The sequence below is a fragment of the Condylostylus longicornis genome, unplaced genomic scaffold, assembly GCF_029603195.1.
Source record: "Condylostylus longicornis isolate FDR11 unplaced genomic scaffold, ASM2960319v2 ptg000044l, whole genome shotgun sequence".
Classification (NCBI taxonomy): Eukaryota; Metazoa; Arthropoda; class Insecta; order Diptera; family Dolichopodidae; genus Condylostylus; species Condylostylus longicornis.
In genome coordinates, this window is record NW_026578013.1 from 7,293,766 (window position 1) to 7,313,327 (window position 19,562).

At 22.0% G+C, this 19,562-nt stretch overlaps 2 protein-coding genes across 3 annotated transcripts; both read right to left on the reverse strand.

Moving 5' to 3' along the window:
- Positions 1 to 767: 767 nt before the first annotated feature.
- Positions 768 to 7,635, reverse strand: LOC129610298 (uncharacterized). The gene is made up of 4 exons (XM_055522831.1): positions 7,373 to 7,635; positions 1,994 to 2,761; positions 1,092 to 1,392; positions 768 to 1,026 (listed from the first exon to the last, which is right to left on the reverse strand). Exons 1-4 carry the CDS (start codon positions 7,375 to 7,377, stop codon positions 910 to 912), a joined length of 1,191 nt encoding a protein of 396 aa, XP_055378806.1. The 5' UTR covers positions 7,378 to 7,635; the 3' UTR covers positions 768 to 909.
- A 4,323-nt stretch (positions 7,636 to 11,958) lies between these two features.
- LOC129610109 (putative uncharacterized protein DDB_G0282133) lies at positions 11,959 to 18,889 on the reverse strand. Of its 2 annotated transcripts, none has more exons than XM_055522475.1 (7): positions 18,752 to 18,889; positions 18,502 to 18,668; positions 16,910 to 17,759; positions 16,214 to 16,687; positions 15,565 to 15,732; positions 14,105 to 15,495; positions 11,959 to 13,624 (listed from the first exon to the last, which is right to left on the reverse strand). In XM_055522475.1, the coding sequence occupies exons 3-7, from the start codon at positions 17,715 to 17,717 to the stop codon at positions 13,250 to 13,252; spliced, it is 3,216 nt and encodes a 1,071-aa protein (XP_055378450.1). In that variant the 5' UTR covers positions 17,718 to 17,759; positions 18,502 to 18,668; positions 18,752 to 18,889; the 3' UTR covers positions 11,959 to 13,249. The 2 variants fall into 2 exon arrangements, with proteins under 2 accessions (XP_055378450.1, XP_055378451.1); XM_055522476.1 differs by having other exon boundaries at positions 18,502 to 18,647; positions 18,752 to 18,870.
- Between the last annotated feature and the right edge of the window lie 673 nt (positions 18,890 to 19,562).

Below are 19,562 nucleotides of genomic sequence, written 5' to 3' on the forward strand. Positions count from 1 at the left end.
CAAAAAACATATGATAATTTGTATTTTTAGTACAAAATGTATAATGACAGCAGTCCAAATAATTTTACAAATTGTTCTAAATTTACTACAAAATTTTTTTGTTCTAAATTTGCAGTTAAATTTGAAATTAGTTGCAGTTAAATTTAGGGACAGCGGTCTGAATTTTATATTGACTGAAAATTTTATACAAAATGTTGAAAGTTTAATGACAGTAATTTTTTTATTGAGAATTAGCCGGAAATTCTACAAAATTATATAAAAATGTATAATGCAATGAATACTATTTACACAACATTTTTCCCAATCGATGCTTTAACAAGTAACAGTTCGATTTATAAAAAGATTTTAATGAAAATAAGGTTAACAGTAAATTTTATATTAAATTAGAACACGGAATTTGTAGATCACTATGTTTTAATTTTTCCTTCTCTACAATACAATATTCTGTTATTGGTTCACAAAAAGTGAAGTCATGAATATTTATAAGTGTTTAGCCTTAGCGCGAATCATAAATTCCTACTTTGAACGAGGTTGAAATTGTTTTTTTGTTACAATTGTGGATTACCACTACGGGACACACATTTCAAGGCAAAATTCTTCTACATAAATGTATGTATGTAAGTAGAAGATTATAATTACAAATTTCAAATTTTTGTTGAAATCACTTATATTTTTAAAAGAATGTGGGAAAATCAACTTTTAGTATGCGAATTCGCATAGTGGAGTTCCACTTTTGTTTTTTTCTTAAATAAAACGCTAAATTTATTCTTTATTTAAATATATTTTTTAACAATATACACATTAATTAAATAAGTATAATTATGTACCTACACAAAATTTCTCAGTCCAATATATATTCTGCGTATGGCGTCGAGGATATGAAATTCTTACATGACTTAAAACAAAATTTTATTCAACATCGTGAAATTGTAAAATTGCTCGACCTGGTATCTGAGAGCTGCATAATTTTCGTACAACTTCTGAGGCTTGCTCAAAAGGAAACACCGTATATGGCGGTGGTGTAATCTATATATAAAAGATAAAAAGTAGGTGAGTAATCATATTGTGATATAATATAATGAATATTTTACCTTATTTGAAGCAACTAATTTCACGAGTTCATGGAATTGCTCAATTGTACCTTTCGATATTGATACTATTTTGATGTTATTTTCTTGAACGAGATTTTCAAATCTAGGTGATATTCTTTCATCGATTTCATCGTTTATAAGTACAGTACCGCCTTTTTGTAGACATCGCATAGATCGACGCAATGTGCGTGATGTTGCTCCAAAATCAATAACTATATCAACAGGTCCATGACAAGCATCTATTGTTCTTTCAATCAACTGATTTTCATACAGATCTTCACTCCACTGAACAACATCGACACTAGAATTGAATTGAAGGTTAAAATTGATTATTTATGATAAATAAAACTAAAGTTTATTTAGGGTTGATTCTTATACATTACTTTGAAAGAGAACAATAAAAATTAACATAAAGTAGACTTCAAGCCATTTTTGAAAAATTTGAAAATTTACAATAAAAATTTTTGAATGTTTGAATAGGCTTTATTAATAAGTTTAATACGAAAAGTACTTTTTCTTTTGGTTTTTTCCGCGCCTTGAATAATACAAACTACAAAGTTTCTTTAAAAAAAGAATTCAATAAATTTCGTCAATATTGTAGCAACGTCTGTAATAGACGGTTATATTAAATTGAAGAGGAAGCTATAAGTTATTTTTAAAAATTTATTTGTTATTGCTAATCATACCATTACCTTTTCTAAAATGAAACGTAGGAACAGTAAACATATGCACATTATTTTTTAATAAATAAATAAATGTATGTATGTATATACAATTCTTATTTCAAAATGTATATAATATGCTAAGTACTATAATGTACTGAAATTAAAATTAATTTCAAATGTGATAACTATTTTAATATTTTAAGTTCTCAGTATGAAACAATCATTTTCACAACTTACTTTCCTATTTCATGTGCTAATTTGATACCTTCATCTTTTAAACTAGCAACAGTTATGTGAACAGAATCTTTTAAATCTGAATTTGCAAAATGATAAAGTGCGATACGGCAAGCCCATAATGTTAATCCACCGGTACCAACAATTAATATTTTACATTTCGTATCTTTACCTCTTTCTAATAATAATTTTTTAATTATTTCTTGTGCTGTTATTACAGCACTCATTGCTAATAATGCACCACTAGGTAACATTGCTGCAACACTAATTGGTAAAGTATCCGGTATTTGTACCACATATTTTAAAGACGGAACTGCTATTAATTCCGCATATCCATCAGGAATTTCTTCAAAGGGATATATAACTACACGCTGACCAACTTTTAAATTATATTCATTATCTAATACATCGCAGCCAAGAGATTCAATGGTACCAGCAACTTCAAAACCTGGAAATAAAGCACCATCTCTAAAACCAGATATATGATATGGCGATGCAGATATTGATGTTATAGAGGGTTGATGTTGTAATAATGGTGAATTTCCATGATCACTTAAATCTGATGAAACCGATGATATTGATATTATCGATGATGAACGATTACGCTGATAACATGCACCAGCGCATATAATTTGAATACGAGCTCCTTTTGGTGGTGTTTCTGGTACTGGTATTGAAAAATTAAGTACACAATCTTTGGTAAGACCTGCCGGTGATTCGATTGAAACTTGATGAATTAATTTTTTTAATTTTGGTTTTGCCTTTGATTCACTGAAAATATTTAAAAAAAAGATATAATTGTATTAAAACATTAATTGTAACAGAAATGTTAGAGGAATTTGCAATTGCAATTTATCATCAAATATTATATTATTAACTATATACATGTGTATGTATATAATATGCACCATATATATACATACGTATGTAAGCTTTTAATATTTACATAAAAAAATTTTAAATTCAAATGTAAAATTTGGGTATGGCTTTTTTAAACTCCTAACAAGTGGGACATAAAGAATTGATTTTACTTTTCCGTTCTTATTATTAGAATTTAAATTAGAATTTTATCAGATTAATTTCGTATTTGGCTATTCGTTTTGATATTTTTTGTTATACACACCCTTTGCCCTACTGTGAATTTTAAAGTCATGTGTTTGTAACGCTGCGAACATAGATGAATAATAAGTAAACAATATCGTAAACAAATAAAAAAAATAACGAGCTATAAAACGAATCATTTCTTAAACTCTTAGAAAATTAGATATATATATGTATATAGGTGCATATATAAGTAGATACCATAATTATGTGAAGATTCTTGTTGACCAAAAAGGATGATTTATGATTTTTTTGTGTTTGAAAAATTAATTTTTTGTTTGACAACTAAAATTCTGGCAAAAAATCAAAATGTATGTGAAAATGGATGTAACGTGTTTTTTATCATAATACAGAATATATTAGGCTAGATTAATTACATAAAATAGCTTTACTTGGAATTTGTAGGTTTAAGTAAATATACAGTTAGTAAGTAAAATTTTCAATAATATGAATGCATACGTATGCACACATATTTACGAATTCCCATGATCCCATAAATTAAATGTTTATAACATAATATAAAATCATTATATGTTAAAAGCAAATTTAAATATTATACATAACTACATATGCATTAATAATAAGATATGTGAATATGCATGTATGTATAGTATATAATCTTAAGATATGTATGTATATATTTAAGAGAAATCTGTTAATTTAGTTTAGTGTATATATGTATGTATATATATTTTATTTTTCTTGCTTGATTTTGGACAGAGCATGCATGAAAAACGTGATATTTTCCTGTTAATTGTTTTTCATTGCACGATTTTTTGTTATTTTCAATTTACGCAGATTAATATTCTTTAATATTCATAGATGTGAATAAACACATGTATTCGTGCAAATTTTATACACATTATCTTTCATGTAGACTGACATTTATTTATATGTATACACATGTATTCATACATAATATTTGGAAAATGTTATTGAAAGAAAATTTACGCTTCAATTGTGCCAAAAATTATTAGAAAAAATGAAAGCATTCTATACAACGAAAATAACGTAAAATTATTATTATGTCTTAAATCACGTCAAATTTTTAATTATATATAGTGTTAAATATATGTGCATATACACATATTGGAGTTTATTTTTTGTATTTATAAAGTTCAATATTTTTAGGACAAATTATTTTAATTTGTCCCAATTCTAAGAGTTCAAAATATTAACTTTAAAATTTGGAATAAATTTTTTCGGTTTTTAAGAAATAAAAATTAACTAAAACTACTCCAGGTATAATTAAAGACCTCTTTCAAAAAAAATATTAATTATCAAATAATTTTTTATTAAATGTGCGATCAGCCAATGTATAGTTTGTACAATCCAATCAAAAACAATTCATTAATAAAAACATTCTAAATCAAATTCACACAAATTCTTAAATCAAATTAAATAAGTGAATATAATAAAATAGACCTAAATTTTAAAAGATAGATATACTATTATTAAAAATATATACCGTTATTAAAGAACCTACGTATTTCAAATAACTTATTTTCATTATTAAATCTATACAAAAACATGCATTCAGGTTTCTAATTTTTAACCATAGTTTCTATTATACATGTATGTCAAAATTATGGAAATTTTAAAATTAAATTATTTTAAATGTAAACCACCAAAAAAATCAAGCTCCCAAAAAACTCATATATTAAGATTTTATGCATTAATAAAATTTATGCAGATAAATTTAACCTTTGCTTGCTTAAAATATGGTATATAAATTGTCAATTAATTTGATATTTGCAATAGAATGCTTGCAATTTATATATATATGAGCACAATTTTAAAAGGAACTGATCGAATTATTATCATATTCAATTAAACAAACTCAGAATTAAATTTAATTTTCATATTCCGAATAAAAAAATAAAAAAAAAAAATTCAATTAATTTTTCCGCAGAAAATCACAATGAAAGCTTTAACTCTCAACACTGTTTTATGTAGGTATATTAAAAAAAAAAGAATCATTCGTTCTTTGTTTTTCTCAACCTATATTTACATAAAGCAGATATTATATTTGTATATTTATGAATAATTCAATTGAATTTATTGTTCGATTTACGTAGGTACATTTTTATTAATTTAATTCATATCAATATCATTCAATTTGCTGAGGTATTTGATCCTTTGGAAAATTATTAATATTCTCTTTAATTCTTCACTTTTCTTTTATTTGTAATTTTTCTTGCATTTTGTAGAGTATGTAATTATAGTTATAAAGCGCATATATGATAAATATAATTACGCAGCAAGCAAGCCTTAAGAAATTGTGAAAAATAAAGATATAAACATAAAGTAATACTAACATATCTTTAAAATTTGTGCCCTTTTTAAAATTAATAAGGGGTTTTTAAGGCAAATATAAGGAAAACATTTTTCCTTCCATTTTCCACGCAGTAATTCAATTTTTTACGATTTCCTAAACAATAATCTAGATAATATATACTTTAATACAATTTAAATTTTTACAAATTTTTCCATTCCTTTATATCAAAAAAGTTGCTTTTTTAAAATTACTTTGAAAAATTTCATGTATGTACACATGAATATATATGTACATACATTATATTTGTAAAATTATATTAGCATAATATTCAATTGATCTGATATAATAGTATTTTGGCATCATAATTTAATCAATATATTAATTGTTTGAACTTTCTCAAATATTTAAGAATTAGGTTTTCATTGACGTCAAATGGTTCAAAGAAAATAAAATTTTACAGATAAATAAATTGTAAATCAAATAGCGCTCAATTAATTTTTTTTTTTTGAATTGTAATAAAATAGATATATTTGCATAGATTAAAGAATGTAATATACTTTGGGTAATATTTGTAGTTTTTTGCAAATTTTAATAACGTAATTTGGATTTAAAATGTGTTAAGAATAAATTGAAATTATAATTTTTACCCAAAGGTAAACAAAGATAAAATAGTTGAAAAGATACATAACGTAAAGAATTTTGTAAAAATAACGCACATATGAATGATTCAATTAAGAGATCACTTTCCACGTAAATACATTAAGGATCAAAGTCAAACGTAAGTCTAAAGAATAAACTACCAACACAAATTTATAATTAGACTTTTTTTTATTATTTATTAATTTTTTTTATTATTTATTATTTCAGTAGAGCGAATATTATTTTCCAAATTTGTTTGTTATTAATTTGAATCATGAATCCAATATGTATAGATGTTATAATTAAGGTATAGTGATTCCTAACTGGTAAGTGGTATACTTTTAATATATATTATGTTATAAAATTAATCTAATTCTTATTTGCAGAGAAGATTCCCAAACCGTTAAAATAATTTTCGGTAAATACAAATTTAATGGTAGGGGAGCCCATTTATTCTATTACAATAGGAATAAAATTTTCAATTTGCTTTCAAATAATTTTTTCAATAAAAGGAATAATGAATTAATTTTACTATTTATTTTTAAAGTCATATATCTTGTTTAAGTTTTTTTTTGTTTTGTGTTATATTTAATACAATAACATCATTAAATATAGAACTTGCTTAAATTTAAGTAGTATATAAATTTTTAAATTGATTAAAATATAAAGATCACAAATTCATATTGAGAATTTTTACAGAGCACATCTGAATATTATTAAAAATTAAATTTTTGGTTTGCGCACAATTTAAATTCGATTATGCATATTGTATCGTTTAGCTAGTTAATGAAAGTAAAAGATAAAGTAAATTTATGTAAACATGAACATATATATATGTGTAATAATACTCGATCTATACAAGTATAATAATTTAAAACTTTCACTATCTTCTCTATTTTCCTACATAATACAAAATTTAATTTTTCTTTATTATACTACGTATAAAAGATTATTTTGATTTTTACACATAATATGTATATGTATACATTTAATATATAATTATAAGAGCTCTTCGTATTTTTGTTTTTTACATTGAACGAACAATATATGTAAAAATTACTCTAAATTTAAATAAGATGATGTATTTGATCATTGTATTATACTGTATACATTAATATATATTTATACTTTGTTTAATTTGGAGGATGGTAATATATTACACAACAATAATAATATTTTGTACATTGTAAATTTATCAAGAAATAAATTTATATATATTTCATAACTCAGTTTTATAATAAACTTATAAATATATTTTTTTAAATACTTCAATAAATAGATCCATCAATAATGCGGTAAATTATTTAAAAATTGATTAAAAGAAAAAAATAAATTATAATTTTTTTTAAATATTAAGTACGTACCTCATTTTGAATAAGTGTAGACTTTTTGAATAATGTTATACAAAATAATAATATTAAAATTTTATAATGTTTATTTTTTAAATTAAAAATAAACAGATATAATATTTTCTTTTTTCTATTATTAATAAATAATTCTCAATTTAATATAATTTTAATATTTTATTTTCTTAAATATTCCAAATTTTGCTCTTAGTACAACACAAGATTATTATGATTTGTTTTTTTTTTCTTTTGTCTTATTATTAGTCTTTGTTTCTATATAATTTAAAAATGTTATAAAATTTCAGAAAACACAGAAAATTGTTTTTGACTTTCGAGTTTGTCCAAGTACTAAAATTAAAATTAAAAATGATATTTTACTTACCCGATACGTTAAAATATAAAACAGTAAAAACAAAAAAAAAAAACAAAAAAGAATAAAATAATTATTTATAAAAATTGGTCTTCCCAACTTTGCGACACAAAACTAATTAGTCAACATAATTAGCAGATTATTAGGAATTTTGAAAAAAATTTTGCCTACTTTAAGGCTTCTTCAAAATTAACAATTTATATATATTTTAAGATTCATTCAAGTAAATGAAATTAAAAATGATTGAAATAAAGAATTAAAATTAAAAGTTTAACAAGATTTAAATCAAAATTTTAAATTTATTATTATATTTTCTATATAATTACGTATGTATATTTTAAATACACATTCTCTTTATAGAGAATTTATAGAAGATTCTTATAACGTATAAGTATAAAAACTTGAATTTATTTCCGTATTTTATTTTGTTTAATATTATTATTTTTTTTTAATAGTTTTTGGCATTGCAAATGGTAACTCACATTAATAATATCTATATGTATATACAATTTATTTATACTTTTTATTTTTTGTATTGGCAAAAAAACTGAAATGATATTCATCAAAAAAAAAAAAAAAAAAAAATTAAAATATAAAAAAAAACATATTTAATTCTAATCTTGGCATAACTATATGACTATTTAATTTTTAAATTCTCGTATTTATATATTAAATCAACGAATATAAACAAAAAAAAAAAAACAAAAACGAAAAGTTAAGATAGGAGTAATCAGCAAACAAAAAGATTTTGCAGCTCTTCTGATAATTAAATAATATTGACAAAAAAATATTTTGCAGATTTGATTGAATGGTGTAATCCATCATTCAAAGATAATAATAGATTTATACACATAATTTATTTATTTATACTTGATAAGATTAATGATTAAATTAAAATTCTTTTTTCTTGTTTATTATTATTCTATTTATTTATATAAAAATGAGAATTGGGGGTGCACATCTTTTCGAAAAAGAATATGTAAACAAGTCGTTTGAATTTTACTCTGAAATAATATAAAAATGAGAAAATTATTAATGGAAAATAAACTTTTACATATTTTATATACAATGTCATAAATGTTATAAATTAACAATTATAAAAAATTTTTTTGAGAATTCACCACAAACTTTACAGTGGACGTTTAATATTAAAAAAAACCTTAAATTTTTTTAATCTAATACTTAAAATGTAATCTAAAATTAATTATCGCGTATTATTCAATTTCTTTTATTTTTAACTTTAATTTTTTTTTATAAATAAATTAATTAGTTTTTAAATATAAACAATTGCATTAAAGGTTAATTTTAATTTGTATTAATTCTCATTAAATTAAATAAACAAATAAAATTATATTGACAAACTGTTTACATATACTCAATTATTATTCTATTATATGTATCCAAAAATTTTATTATAGAAAATAGAAAAGTGAAAGTAGCAACCCTGCTGTGGCCAAGTTCACAACTATGTATATGTATGTTATTTTTTCACAACTGATAGGTATAAAACAATTTTTTCATTTTTATTTTTTTTTTTCAGTTTTTTTTAATATTAGTGTAAATATTAAATCTCAATCTAAAAATAATGGAGAAAACTCTCATAGACAAAATTTCTTGCGTATATATACATATATATATATATATATATATATATATACTTGTATATACATAATTATGAAAAGAGGTCAAAGAACAAAAACATTTTATAAAATGAAATTTTAAAGTTAAATATATATCAATATCTATACATTTGATTTTATATTAATCATATGCACCTACATAATATGAAAATATTATAAAATATCAAAAAAAAAAACTTGAGAACTTGTATTGTAAGATTATAGAAAAAAATTACAAATTTTTCTTATAAGATCTTTAATAGTATGTAATATAAATCAAAACTATATAAAATTGAGGAACTTAAACAGGTATTTAATTGAGTTATTTTTTTTTTTGATTAAAAATAACCAAAATTATAACCTTCACAAAATTATGAATATTGTATTTCAATAGATATTCTTTAATATTACAATAAACTCTAAAATTTTAAACTTATTTAAAAAGTCTATATGATTAGACAAATTCTTTGTATAAATTTTAATATAACACTTAAGTTTTGAAAATAATTAGAGTAAGTACGGTGATCGTGGACCACCTGTTTTGTTTTTGCAGTTTTCGCCATTATCTTAAATCTTTTTAATCCAGACATGAGCCACAGTCATAGATTATTTTATTATCATTTCAAATGCAAAATTTGAGACTTCTATGATAAACAATTTTTGTTGCAAATTAATTTTCAGTGCAAAAAGTGAAATTTGAAGAGCTTTGAAAGTGTCTGGGAAATTTTGACTGGACCTGAGGTAAACCGGTGGACCATGGTCCATTTAATCGGGGTAAAAAAAAACTATATAAATAAAATTTAGAATCTAAAATTAATCAAAAATTAAATTTAACTCAACAAAACTAAAATGCATGTAAAAATGTGAGTCAAAATACCCGAAGTATGGTTTTCTAAAATACACAGAATTTCGATCTTTGTAAAGAATATGAATTTTATAATCAAAATAAATGCTCACATCAAATTTTTCTAAACAGAATTTTTGTATGGCAAAAAACACTTCTTTAGCAGAAATCGGTTTTATTAAAACGGTACACAAAACTACAAAACACAAAAGAAATGCGGTCGTTAAAAATTTACAATATCTTTTATAAAAACACTTTAGATACTGAACGCTACAGCAATACTGATTTTCGATTAATAATTTATTTTCTCTTATTAATAGTTATAATTTTTCATGTTTCGACATACATAGATAGGACATTACATGTATTTTTCTTATTATTAGTCTTTGAATTATTAGTTTCTCGGATATAATATAACTACTGAGTCACAAACACCGCATTTACTTTAGTAATTTTTCTTATTGAAGTTTGACCTTCGAAAAACACACCATCAAATTTAAATCTTCATCAAGCTTGAAATAAAAAGCATAACTTTATAATAAAAAATTATTAACTATTCTCTAACTATTTCTATATCAGGAAATATTCGATTACAGAAGTTAAATATAGAATTATTCCAATAGATTTGCAAAAATAAATAAGATTGTCTAAAGCAAATATTAGAAAACAGGAATTTCGCCTTAATTATTTTCCCAATTTCCTAATTTGATGAAATCAAAAAAAAATTATATTAAATTATTTAAATTACAAAATTTAATTTTTATTTAAAATTCATACCTATTCATTTTAGTGTTAATTCATTAAATTATGGTATATCCCATAAATCGGAAACTCTTTAAAAAATTGTTAAATTCCTGGAAAATTATAATTTAAACAATTAAAACAATTAATATTAATCAAATAAGAAATGCATAAAATTTATATTTCGTTTAATTAATTTTACAAAATATCACTTTTCTTACACAATTAATTTTTTTTTTATATTTTCTTGTTTTTAGAAATTTTAAAAGATTGTAACTCTTTTATTAGTGTCGGCACATTTACATAACATGAATAATAAATAATAGTAAGTGTTGATTTTAGTTTTTTTTTTTTTTTGAATCAAAATAAGATCAAGAGAAGATATTTGTTCAGTACATTTTTTTAATTTTTAAAATATTATTAGAGATCGATTTTTACATATTGTATGTACATACACATATATGTACATCGTAGAGATCGATATAAAATACATATTTCATGTAGATGTAATGCATTCTGCCTTTTTTCTTTAATATTAAATAAAATTGCATCTTTCAAAGTATTTAATTAAATAATTTCGAGTCATTAAACGTTATACTAAGTTTTCTTTATTGAAATTGATAATTCGAAAATTATATTAATATTTTTTAAAAGGAAAGTAAATAAATTTTTGTATTTCAATATTTAAAAGTGTTACGACAAATTGTATAATTATTTTTAAATAATTTAAGTGTATTCATATTTAAAAAAAAAAATTACGGTGAGATCATATGATTTTAAATTTTTAGTATGTAATTAAATTGAAATTTAATTTTAATTTAAGAATTTTCTTTGAAAAATGCAAATTTAGAATTGAATTTTTGAATATACAATAATTTAATAGAGTTTACAATCTTAACATAAAATCTATTATGAAACTTTAATTTTTTGAACTTAATTATTAAATTATTAATAAAATATTTTTTAGACTTATCTTAGGTATAATAAAATTTTATTAATATGCTCAAGTAAACTTCATATTTGCTATATTCGTACATACATAAAGTTTATTTAATTGCAATAAAAATTAAATCCAGAGATTTAAGTCTTTGATTTTTCTCTAGGATCTTCCTTAAGAAAATTTTCTTTTTTAAATAAATTTTAATAAATGGGATCAGTATAATTCAGAATTACAAATTTTACATTTACAAGAAATAAAAATATTACCACTTGAAGAACATTCTTTAAAACAGAACTATAGTTTTATTTAAAAAAAAATCTTATAGTCTTTTTATAAGCTGTTTACTTACAAGGGCTTGTAAATTACAAAAATTTGAAATTCTAAATTATATGTTCCGAAAAATAATTTTGTTTTTATTTTATAAAATTTATTTCGGCTTAAAAAACTCGAAATTATCAATTTTGAAAAAAGTCCTTCTTTTGATTGCTTTTGATTTTTTCTTTGGACAATTCCAAAAAGGAAAATTTAGATCTTTTTAATTAAAAATAAATTTTAAAAGAACCAGTAAAAGATTTTCACTTACAATTTATTATATAAGTTATTTTTATCGAATATTAGTATGGATTCCTTTATGAATAAGGGTTATAAAATATTTCGAATAAAAAATTTTACCATAATAAATCATAAATGAATTTTACCAGTGTTTCAAAATTAAAATAAATAATATTACATTTTTACTTATAGAAAGTTAACTAATTAGTATTTATATAAAATACATTTCATTCCCAAATTAGAAAAGGTTAACAATTTTTCTGGAAAATATTTATTATAAATCCTATTGTTTGGATATCTAATGGGATTTCAATGCATTTTGAAAATTGTGTCGTAACTTTCAATAATAAATTAGTTTAAATAAAGTGAATAATTTTATATAATTATTAATGATTCAGCCCATTTCAATTCATCACAATTAAATTACGTATAGCTTATTATGTATAAAAGTTAAATTATCATATACATAAATTTTTAAATAAGAAATTGTGAAGATTGTTATGTTGTTGGCGTGAATTAGCAGAATTAAAAAATAGTTTCCACTTTTATCTTTTTTTTTTTTTTTTTTAATGTTTTATCATTTTTTTTGTGTTTTCTGATTTTAGTATTTTTAAATACTCATATTATTGGAATATATATATATATATATATATATATGTATATATATATATATATATATAAGTACTTTTGTACAATAATAACATACGCGTATTCATGTATTACAACTATGAGTTCTGGCCAAATTTTTACATTACATTATAATATAATATTTACTATAAGATTTAAAATTAAATATAATTATTTATATATATAAACTTATAAATATTAGTTATGAACAATTGCATTGATCTATTGACATATTTGGTATTGTGCTCATAACTAATATATTATCATGATTAAAATATAATAATCTTATAGGGCTCATTTTTGATGGTGAACAACATGGTTGCGGTGCTGTACTAAGTTGCATTAGATGTGTATGTGGAAATTTTTGTATATAACCTAATTTACATTGTCCACTACAAAAATATGCACTAAATGTTGTCGGTGCTATGATCCAATCCCAACCAAATTTTTGAAAATTTATTTCCAATGGATAACGGCAACAACGTTCTTCTTTATCAGTCTCCAAACAGTTCAGGGATGTATTACGTTTCGAACGGCGTTGTCGATTATTTTTTGTTTGAATTTTTATATAAACTCCCTAAAAATATAATATGAATAAGAATTTTAGGTAAATACTATAAAATATTGTTAATTTTTTTTTTGTCTATGCTCCCAATATGCAATATTTAATTATTTTTGAGTTTGTTTATCAGTAAATTTTATTAATAAATTAATTATTTAATAATGTAGTGTACGAAATATTAAATTTTCCATATATTTTTTAGAATACCATTGTACATATTATTATGTCAGTAAATAAGTATATAAACTAGTTTTGAAAATCTTTTGAAATTTATTTGTGCATTTTCTCTTAAATTTTTTCAAGAAGAAAGCTTCCCTAATATTTCATAATTGTTATAAGTTTAAATTACTCATATTAGTAGCATTGACAATGCGATCAATAGGCTAAACCATTCTTTTATTGAATCGGCCAGTTACCTTGAAAGATATCCTAAACTAATTCAAGAATTATAGTATATAAATTATTAACTACTATTTTATAAAAAATCATGCTTACATTTCGTTTATCATTTGTAGTATCGTCAATTACCACTAAAGATTTCAATGATGTATCCAATGTTTTAATGACAATACCTTGATTTAAACTTGGATCACTTGCCCAGGTTTGTACAAGTTCGGTGATATTCACACGGAACCATTGCCCATCTCCGTTAGGTATTTTACAATATTTTTTAGCAACTTGTAAAGTATGAGTAAAATTTTGACGTAATATTACTTTATTTATTGTTAATATAATGTAAATATTATTATGAATGTTATTATTATGATTGTTATTATGTTTATTGCTTTTAAAATTATTTTTCTTACTATTTCGGCTGTATATATTGCTGTTATTAAAATAAATATTGTTTCCATTTTTATAATAGTGATTAGTTCCATGATAGTCACTACTTTTATTATTTTTATTGTTATTATCATTGTTACTATTACTTTTATTATTAAAACTATTATTGTTATTCTCAATATTTCTGTCATTACAATTATGAGTGTTATCTGTACTAACGGTGTTATTATTCTCCTTTTCTGTATGATTTCCATTAAAAAGGTTAGTACTGTTGCTAGTATTTAAATTTGTCCGTTGAATACCGTCATTTTGATTATTCGAGTTATAATTGTGTTTATCGTTATTATTAGTATTATTAAAATTATTTTCAGTGATATTTATACCATTCCTACTCTTATTAAAATTATTCAAGACATTATAATTTTCATCAGATTCATAATTATTATTACTAGTTAGATTGTTCTTGGTGATATTATATTTTAAAATATTAATGTATTTAAATTTTTCAATATTTTTACTCATACTTTCGTTAATATTGCCATCATTAACATGTATTCTTCTTTCATCACTGTTACTATTATTGTTATTATTATTATCATTATGATATTTTTCGCTGCTGTTAGTATCAGTATAATTATAATTAATAATTTTATATTTGTTGTTATAAACATCAACTATACTACTGTTATATTTGTAATTATTGAATACGTTGCCAGTAATATTAGTTATATTGCTATTATTGCCAATTTTATCAGTATTATGTTCATTTTTATTATTACTATTACTATTACTATTATTGCTATTATTATTGTTGTTATTATTATTATAAATATTGCTTGCTGAAATATTTTTTTTATTATTACTATTGTCATTATTATTGATTTTGTCATTTTTATTATTTCTATTATTGTTATTAATGCTGTTCTTATTATCGTTACCTATTTTATTATACCTATTTTGAAAAATATTTGGTTCATTTCTCTGTATCCAATCTTTTCCTCTTATGAAAATATATAGAAATGCTTGGGAGATAGTTGAACTTTCATTATTTTGTATTGAAAAATTTAAAATTTCAGATTTGCGATGTTGATGGGTTGTTAATTCTATTTTGAAATTGTAAAATACAGAATTTTTTTTAAAATTTAATAAGCGAAAGAGATTTTTATACTTACTGGTTGGAAATACATATAAACTATTTACAATTGAATAAAATTCATGTTTGATATTTGGTTCATCGCTAACATAATCGTCATTATCAAATTCAAATTCATCATAAATATCATTCTCATCATCAAAACCTTCTGATTTCGTTGTATCGCTACTTTCATCAACTTTATAGTCTATAAAAAACAAAATTTTGTTTTTTAACATTCTGTTTCAAAAAGTTTGTGATTAATAATTTGCTTAGCTTGATAAGAAAAGTTCAAAAGAAGAGGCCTTCTAATAAACGCAAATAATTTTTAGTATGAGAAAAAGGGCAGATGAATCGTATGAAGTGCTTTGATTTTATAGAATAATCAAAAATATATTGCATATTCACCACTTTGTGTTTTTGCATTAATGAGTTTTGCAGTTTTAAAACTTTTAAAAATAACAAGGACCACCAAATAAAGAACAAAATGAAGAAATAAATTCATAGTTCGAATATGAAAAAAAAAATAAAGATTAAAAAGACGACCTCCCAAATTTCAAAAGATACAAAACCAGAAATAAATATAATCCTTATAGTGAATTGTACTTTATAAATATGTGCTAGTTTAACAAATAGTGTTCGATACGATATACATCTACATATTATAATATGAAAATTCTGTTTTTTACCTTTATAAAAAGATTCAATTATTTCTGGTGGTACTGATAAACGAAATGCTGGTGAAACTTTCGGTATTTCTTTTAGTTTTAATCTGAGAAGAATATGCCTTTTTATTGATTCTATATTATCCAATTTAATTTGTTCTAACATTTGGCATGAATAACAACCGTTAACGTTATTATTATCATTTGTTGTATGTTCGGTTGCAATTGATGTATCCGTCGCAACTGATAATCTTGATGGTGGAGTCGTTTCAATTACTGTTAAAGATGATAACGGGGCAGAAGTTGAAGATGAAGGTGAAATTGATGTTTTCGAAGTAAAATAATGCTGTAAGGCCGGTGATTTTGTAGTTATTTCATTTTTCGAAATTTTAATTTCTGTTAATTCTTCAGTTAAAATCATTCCCGAAGCTTCTTCAGTTGATAGCAATGATAATGCAGATGAAGATAAAAGCAGAGATGATTTGATGATAGTCGAATCTAAATTAAAATTATATTTTTGAATTGAATTGTAAATTGAATTAATTGATTAATTTCTGTGATAAGGTGGATCTGTTGCAAAAATATTTTTAAAATGTTGCTTAACAATGTCCACTCTTTCTTTTTCAAGTCAAGAACATTAAATTGTGAAATTTATAATAATTTTTATATGACTTTTAAAAGTAGAATTGCCTTGTTTTTTAAATAAATAGTAAAACTTACTATATTGTTTTGTTGTTTTATTATTGAAATCCTGATGGTGTGTGTTAATTTGTACAACTTCAAAATTATTTCTTTCTGATATATTTTTAATAACAGAATATGATGATAACAAAGGTGTTGTTTCATGCTGTAAATGTTCACCATTTACTGCTTTTACAGAAATTTTATTGAATAACGTTATAGATACAAACAAAACGTACATAAATTTGAGACTATATTTCTGAATTATATTTTTATGGAAATTTTGATTACGGTTAATATTTGCATTGTTTTTAATATTTTTGTTATGACTTTTATAAATCTTATTGTTACCACTTTCATATGTGTTAAAATAATTAAAATTTAATCTTTTGTCGTATATATTTCTATTTTTTTTGGATTTTATATTTCTCTCGTAAATATTCATTTTATTATTATTAATATTTTTGCTCGAAATTTCACTATTATTATATCTGTTATTATAATTATTATTATTATTTGCTTTTAAATTTTCATTTTTTTGAATGTAAATCATATTTTCATTTTTATTATTTTCACTAGATATACTATTACTAAGGTTAGTTTTGTTAAAATCTTTTTTACTCTTTTCAAATATAAAACTATTTCCGTTATTAGAACAATTTTTATTTGTATTATTTTTACCATTGTTATTAATATATTTGCTATTAATATAAATGTTACTTTTCATATTTTTATTTCTATTAATAAGATTTTCCTTATTATTATATTTTTTTCTAATATTATTTATAATAATAAAACAACCATATTTTTTCCTTATTTTGTAATTTTTTTTTCTTTGTCCTTCCATTTTTAGGAGTAGATTTTTCGTATGACTTTTGTTCAGTGTGTCCTGCGAAAAAAAATTATATTTTTAATTTCTAATGTACCGTGTAATAAGGCACATATGTTTCGTATTTATAAATGAAAGTTTTGTACAATTTTATGCCTAATGCGTTTTTTTATTAAATAGTCCATTTTTACAAGATCGGTAGTTTTTGTAGGTGCTCCAAAGATTTTATAAAATAATTTTTATATATTATGTAGAGCACACAAAATTTATTTCAAATAAATATTTTAACTTTGAAGCTATATCATGAATACATTTAGGCTAACTATATATTGTATGTAACTGCATTGTATGCATGATTCATTCAAAAAAATACAATATAAAATTTTCGTATGTTTATACGAATTGTAATTATTCCTTAATTATTACTTAATATAAAAATATTATTTCAAAATTCATTCGTATATTATATATTGTATTATATACGTGAATTACTTTTTGTTAAAATATAATAAAACTTTCCTTAACTCTAAAACATATTATTAAAATTTATTTTATTAAATAAATTTTTACAATATCTTATAACAAATATTTAAAAATATTTATTGTAGCATCACTGAATAAAATTAAATTGAATGAAGTAAATAATACGATTTTTAAATAAATTAATTAAATAAAATGGAATCCGAACCGAATTAATAATTTTAATTACGAATAAAAAATATAATTCAAATTATGCTATTAATTACTATTATTAAATTAATGTTAGCTAATTCTTGGAAAAAAATATGTACTAATTTTATACCCATATTTATGTCCATCTGCTTAGCTTAATTTTTCTTCGTTTTATTTGCTAACGAAACATTCAGTAAAATTTTATTTAATTACATCTCTTTTTTGTGTTTCTTTTTTGCACTTTGAGTTATAATGAAGTTTAGAAGCGTTTAACGCCTATTCCAGGAGAAAAGATAACTAAATAGTAAATCAGAAATAAAATATTTAAAATAATTTTGAAATAAAAAATATGTATATATTTTATTTTTTTAAATTCTAACTTTGTTATTTATGCCGTTAAAAAGAATGTTTCACTGTACTTAAAGTAAAAATTTAAAAACCGATAGATATGAAAGAGAACCAAATAAAAATATTATTTCAGCCCATCGAAGACTACTGGTTCCAAAAGTGAACTGAAACGATCTTGCTGAATAACGTCAAAATGATAAGTTTTTAAATTAAAATCCGTAAGCATATTTATTCAATAGCGGAATGAAACGGGTGGGTGCATAAAAATAACTTGCCGTGTGTGTAAATTTATTCTAAAGAAGTTTTAAAAAAATTATAAATCTTCAAATAAAGTCAATATTTCTCTAAATTCATCTTTTAATAGTTACCTATTAGAATAAGCGTTTTATTATAAACTGAATATTCTTAATAGCAAGTAAATTCTAATAAAAAAAGGCAGTTCGTTTAATCTCTTAAGCACTAATGTTTGATGCAAGTGCATACATCATCATCTTTATTGCATAAAAATTAAACATTTTTATGCAATAAAGATGAATAAAGTATGTAAGTGAATAACATCACATTTACAAAATCAAAAAGAGTTTAATTAATGTTGTATAAAATAAAAAAAAAACTATTTTATTGAAAAATTTTGCGAAAATTTAAAAAAACATCCCCCACCCAAATACTGTTGACATGGAGTACTATCAATTAAAGAAAATATTATATAAAAAATCATTAATTTATTGCTTGATTTAATTCAATTATAGATCTTTATGATAATTTTTATTTTTGCTGTGGAAAAATTATATATGTATACACATAATTTGAAATAAAAAGTACGAAATGAAAATTTTAGGAAAA

Bases quoted from the DNA above. Each gene is read 5' to 3' on its own strand.
- LOC129610298 (XM_055522831.1), bottom strand. The intron at 1,393-1,993 runs GTAAGTTGTGAA...ATTCAATTCTAG, and splicing joins TTAGCACATGAAATAGGAAA to TGTCGATGTTGTTCAGTGGA. The intron at 1,027-1,091 runs GTAAAATATTCA...TTTTATATATAG, and splicing joins AATTAGTTGCTTCAAATAAG to ATTACACCACCGCCATATAC.
- LOC129610109 (XM_055522475.1), bottom strand. From the start codon at position 17,717: ATGGAAGGACAAAGAAAAAAAAATTACAAAATAAGGAAAAAATATGGT. The intron at 16,688-16,909 runs GTAAGTTTTACT...ATTTTAATTTAG, and splicing joins TAAAACAACAAAACAATATA to ATTCGACTATCATCAAATCA. The intron at 13,625-14,104 runs GTAAGCATGATT...TTATATTTTTAG, and splicing joins CTACAAATGATAAACGAAAT to GGAGTTTATATAAAAATTCA.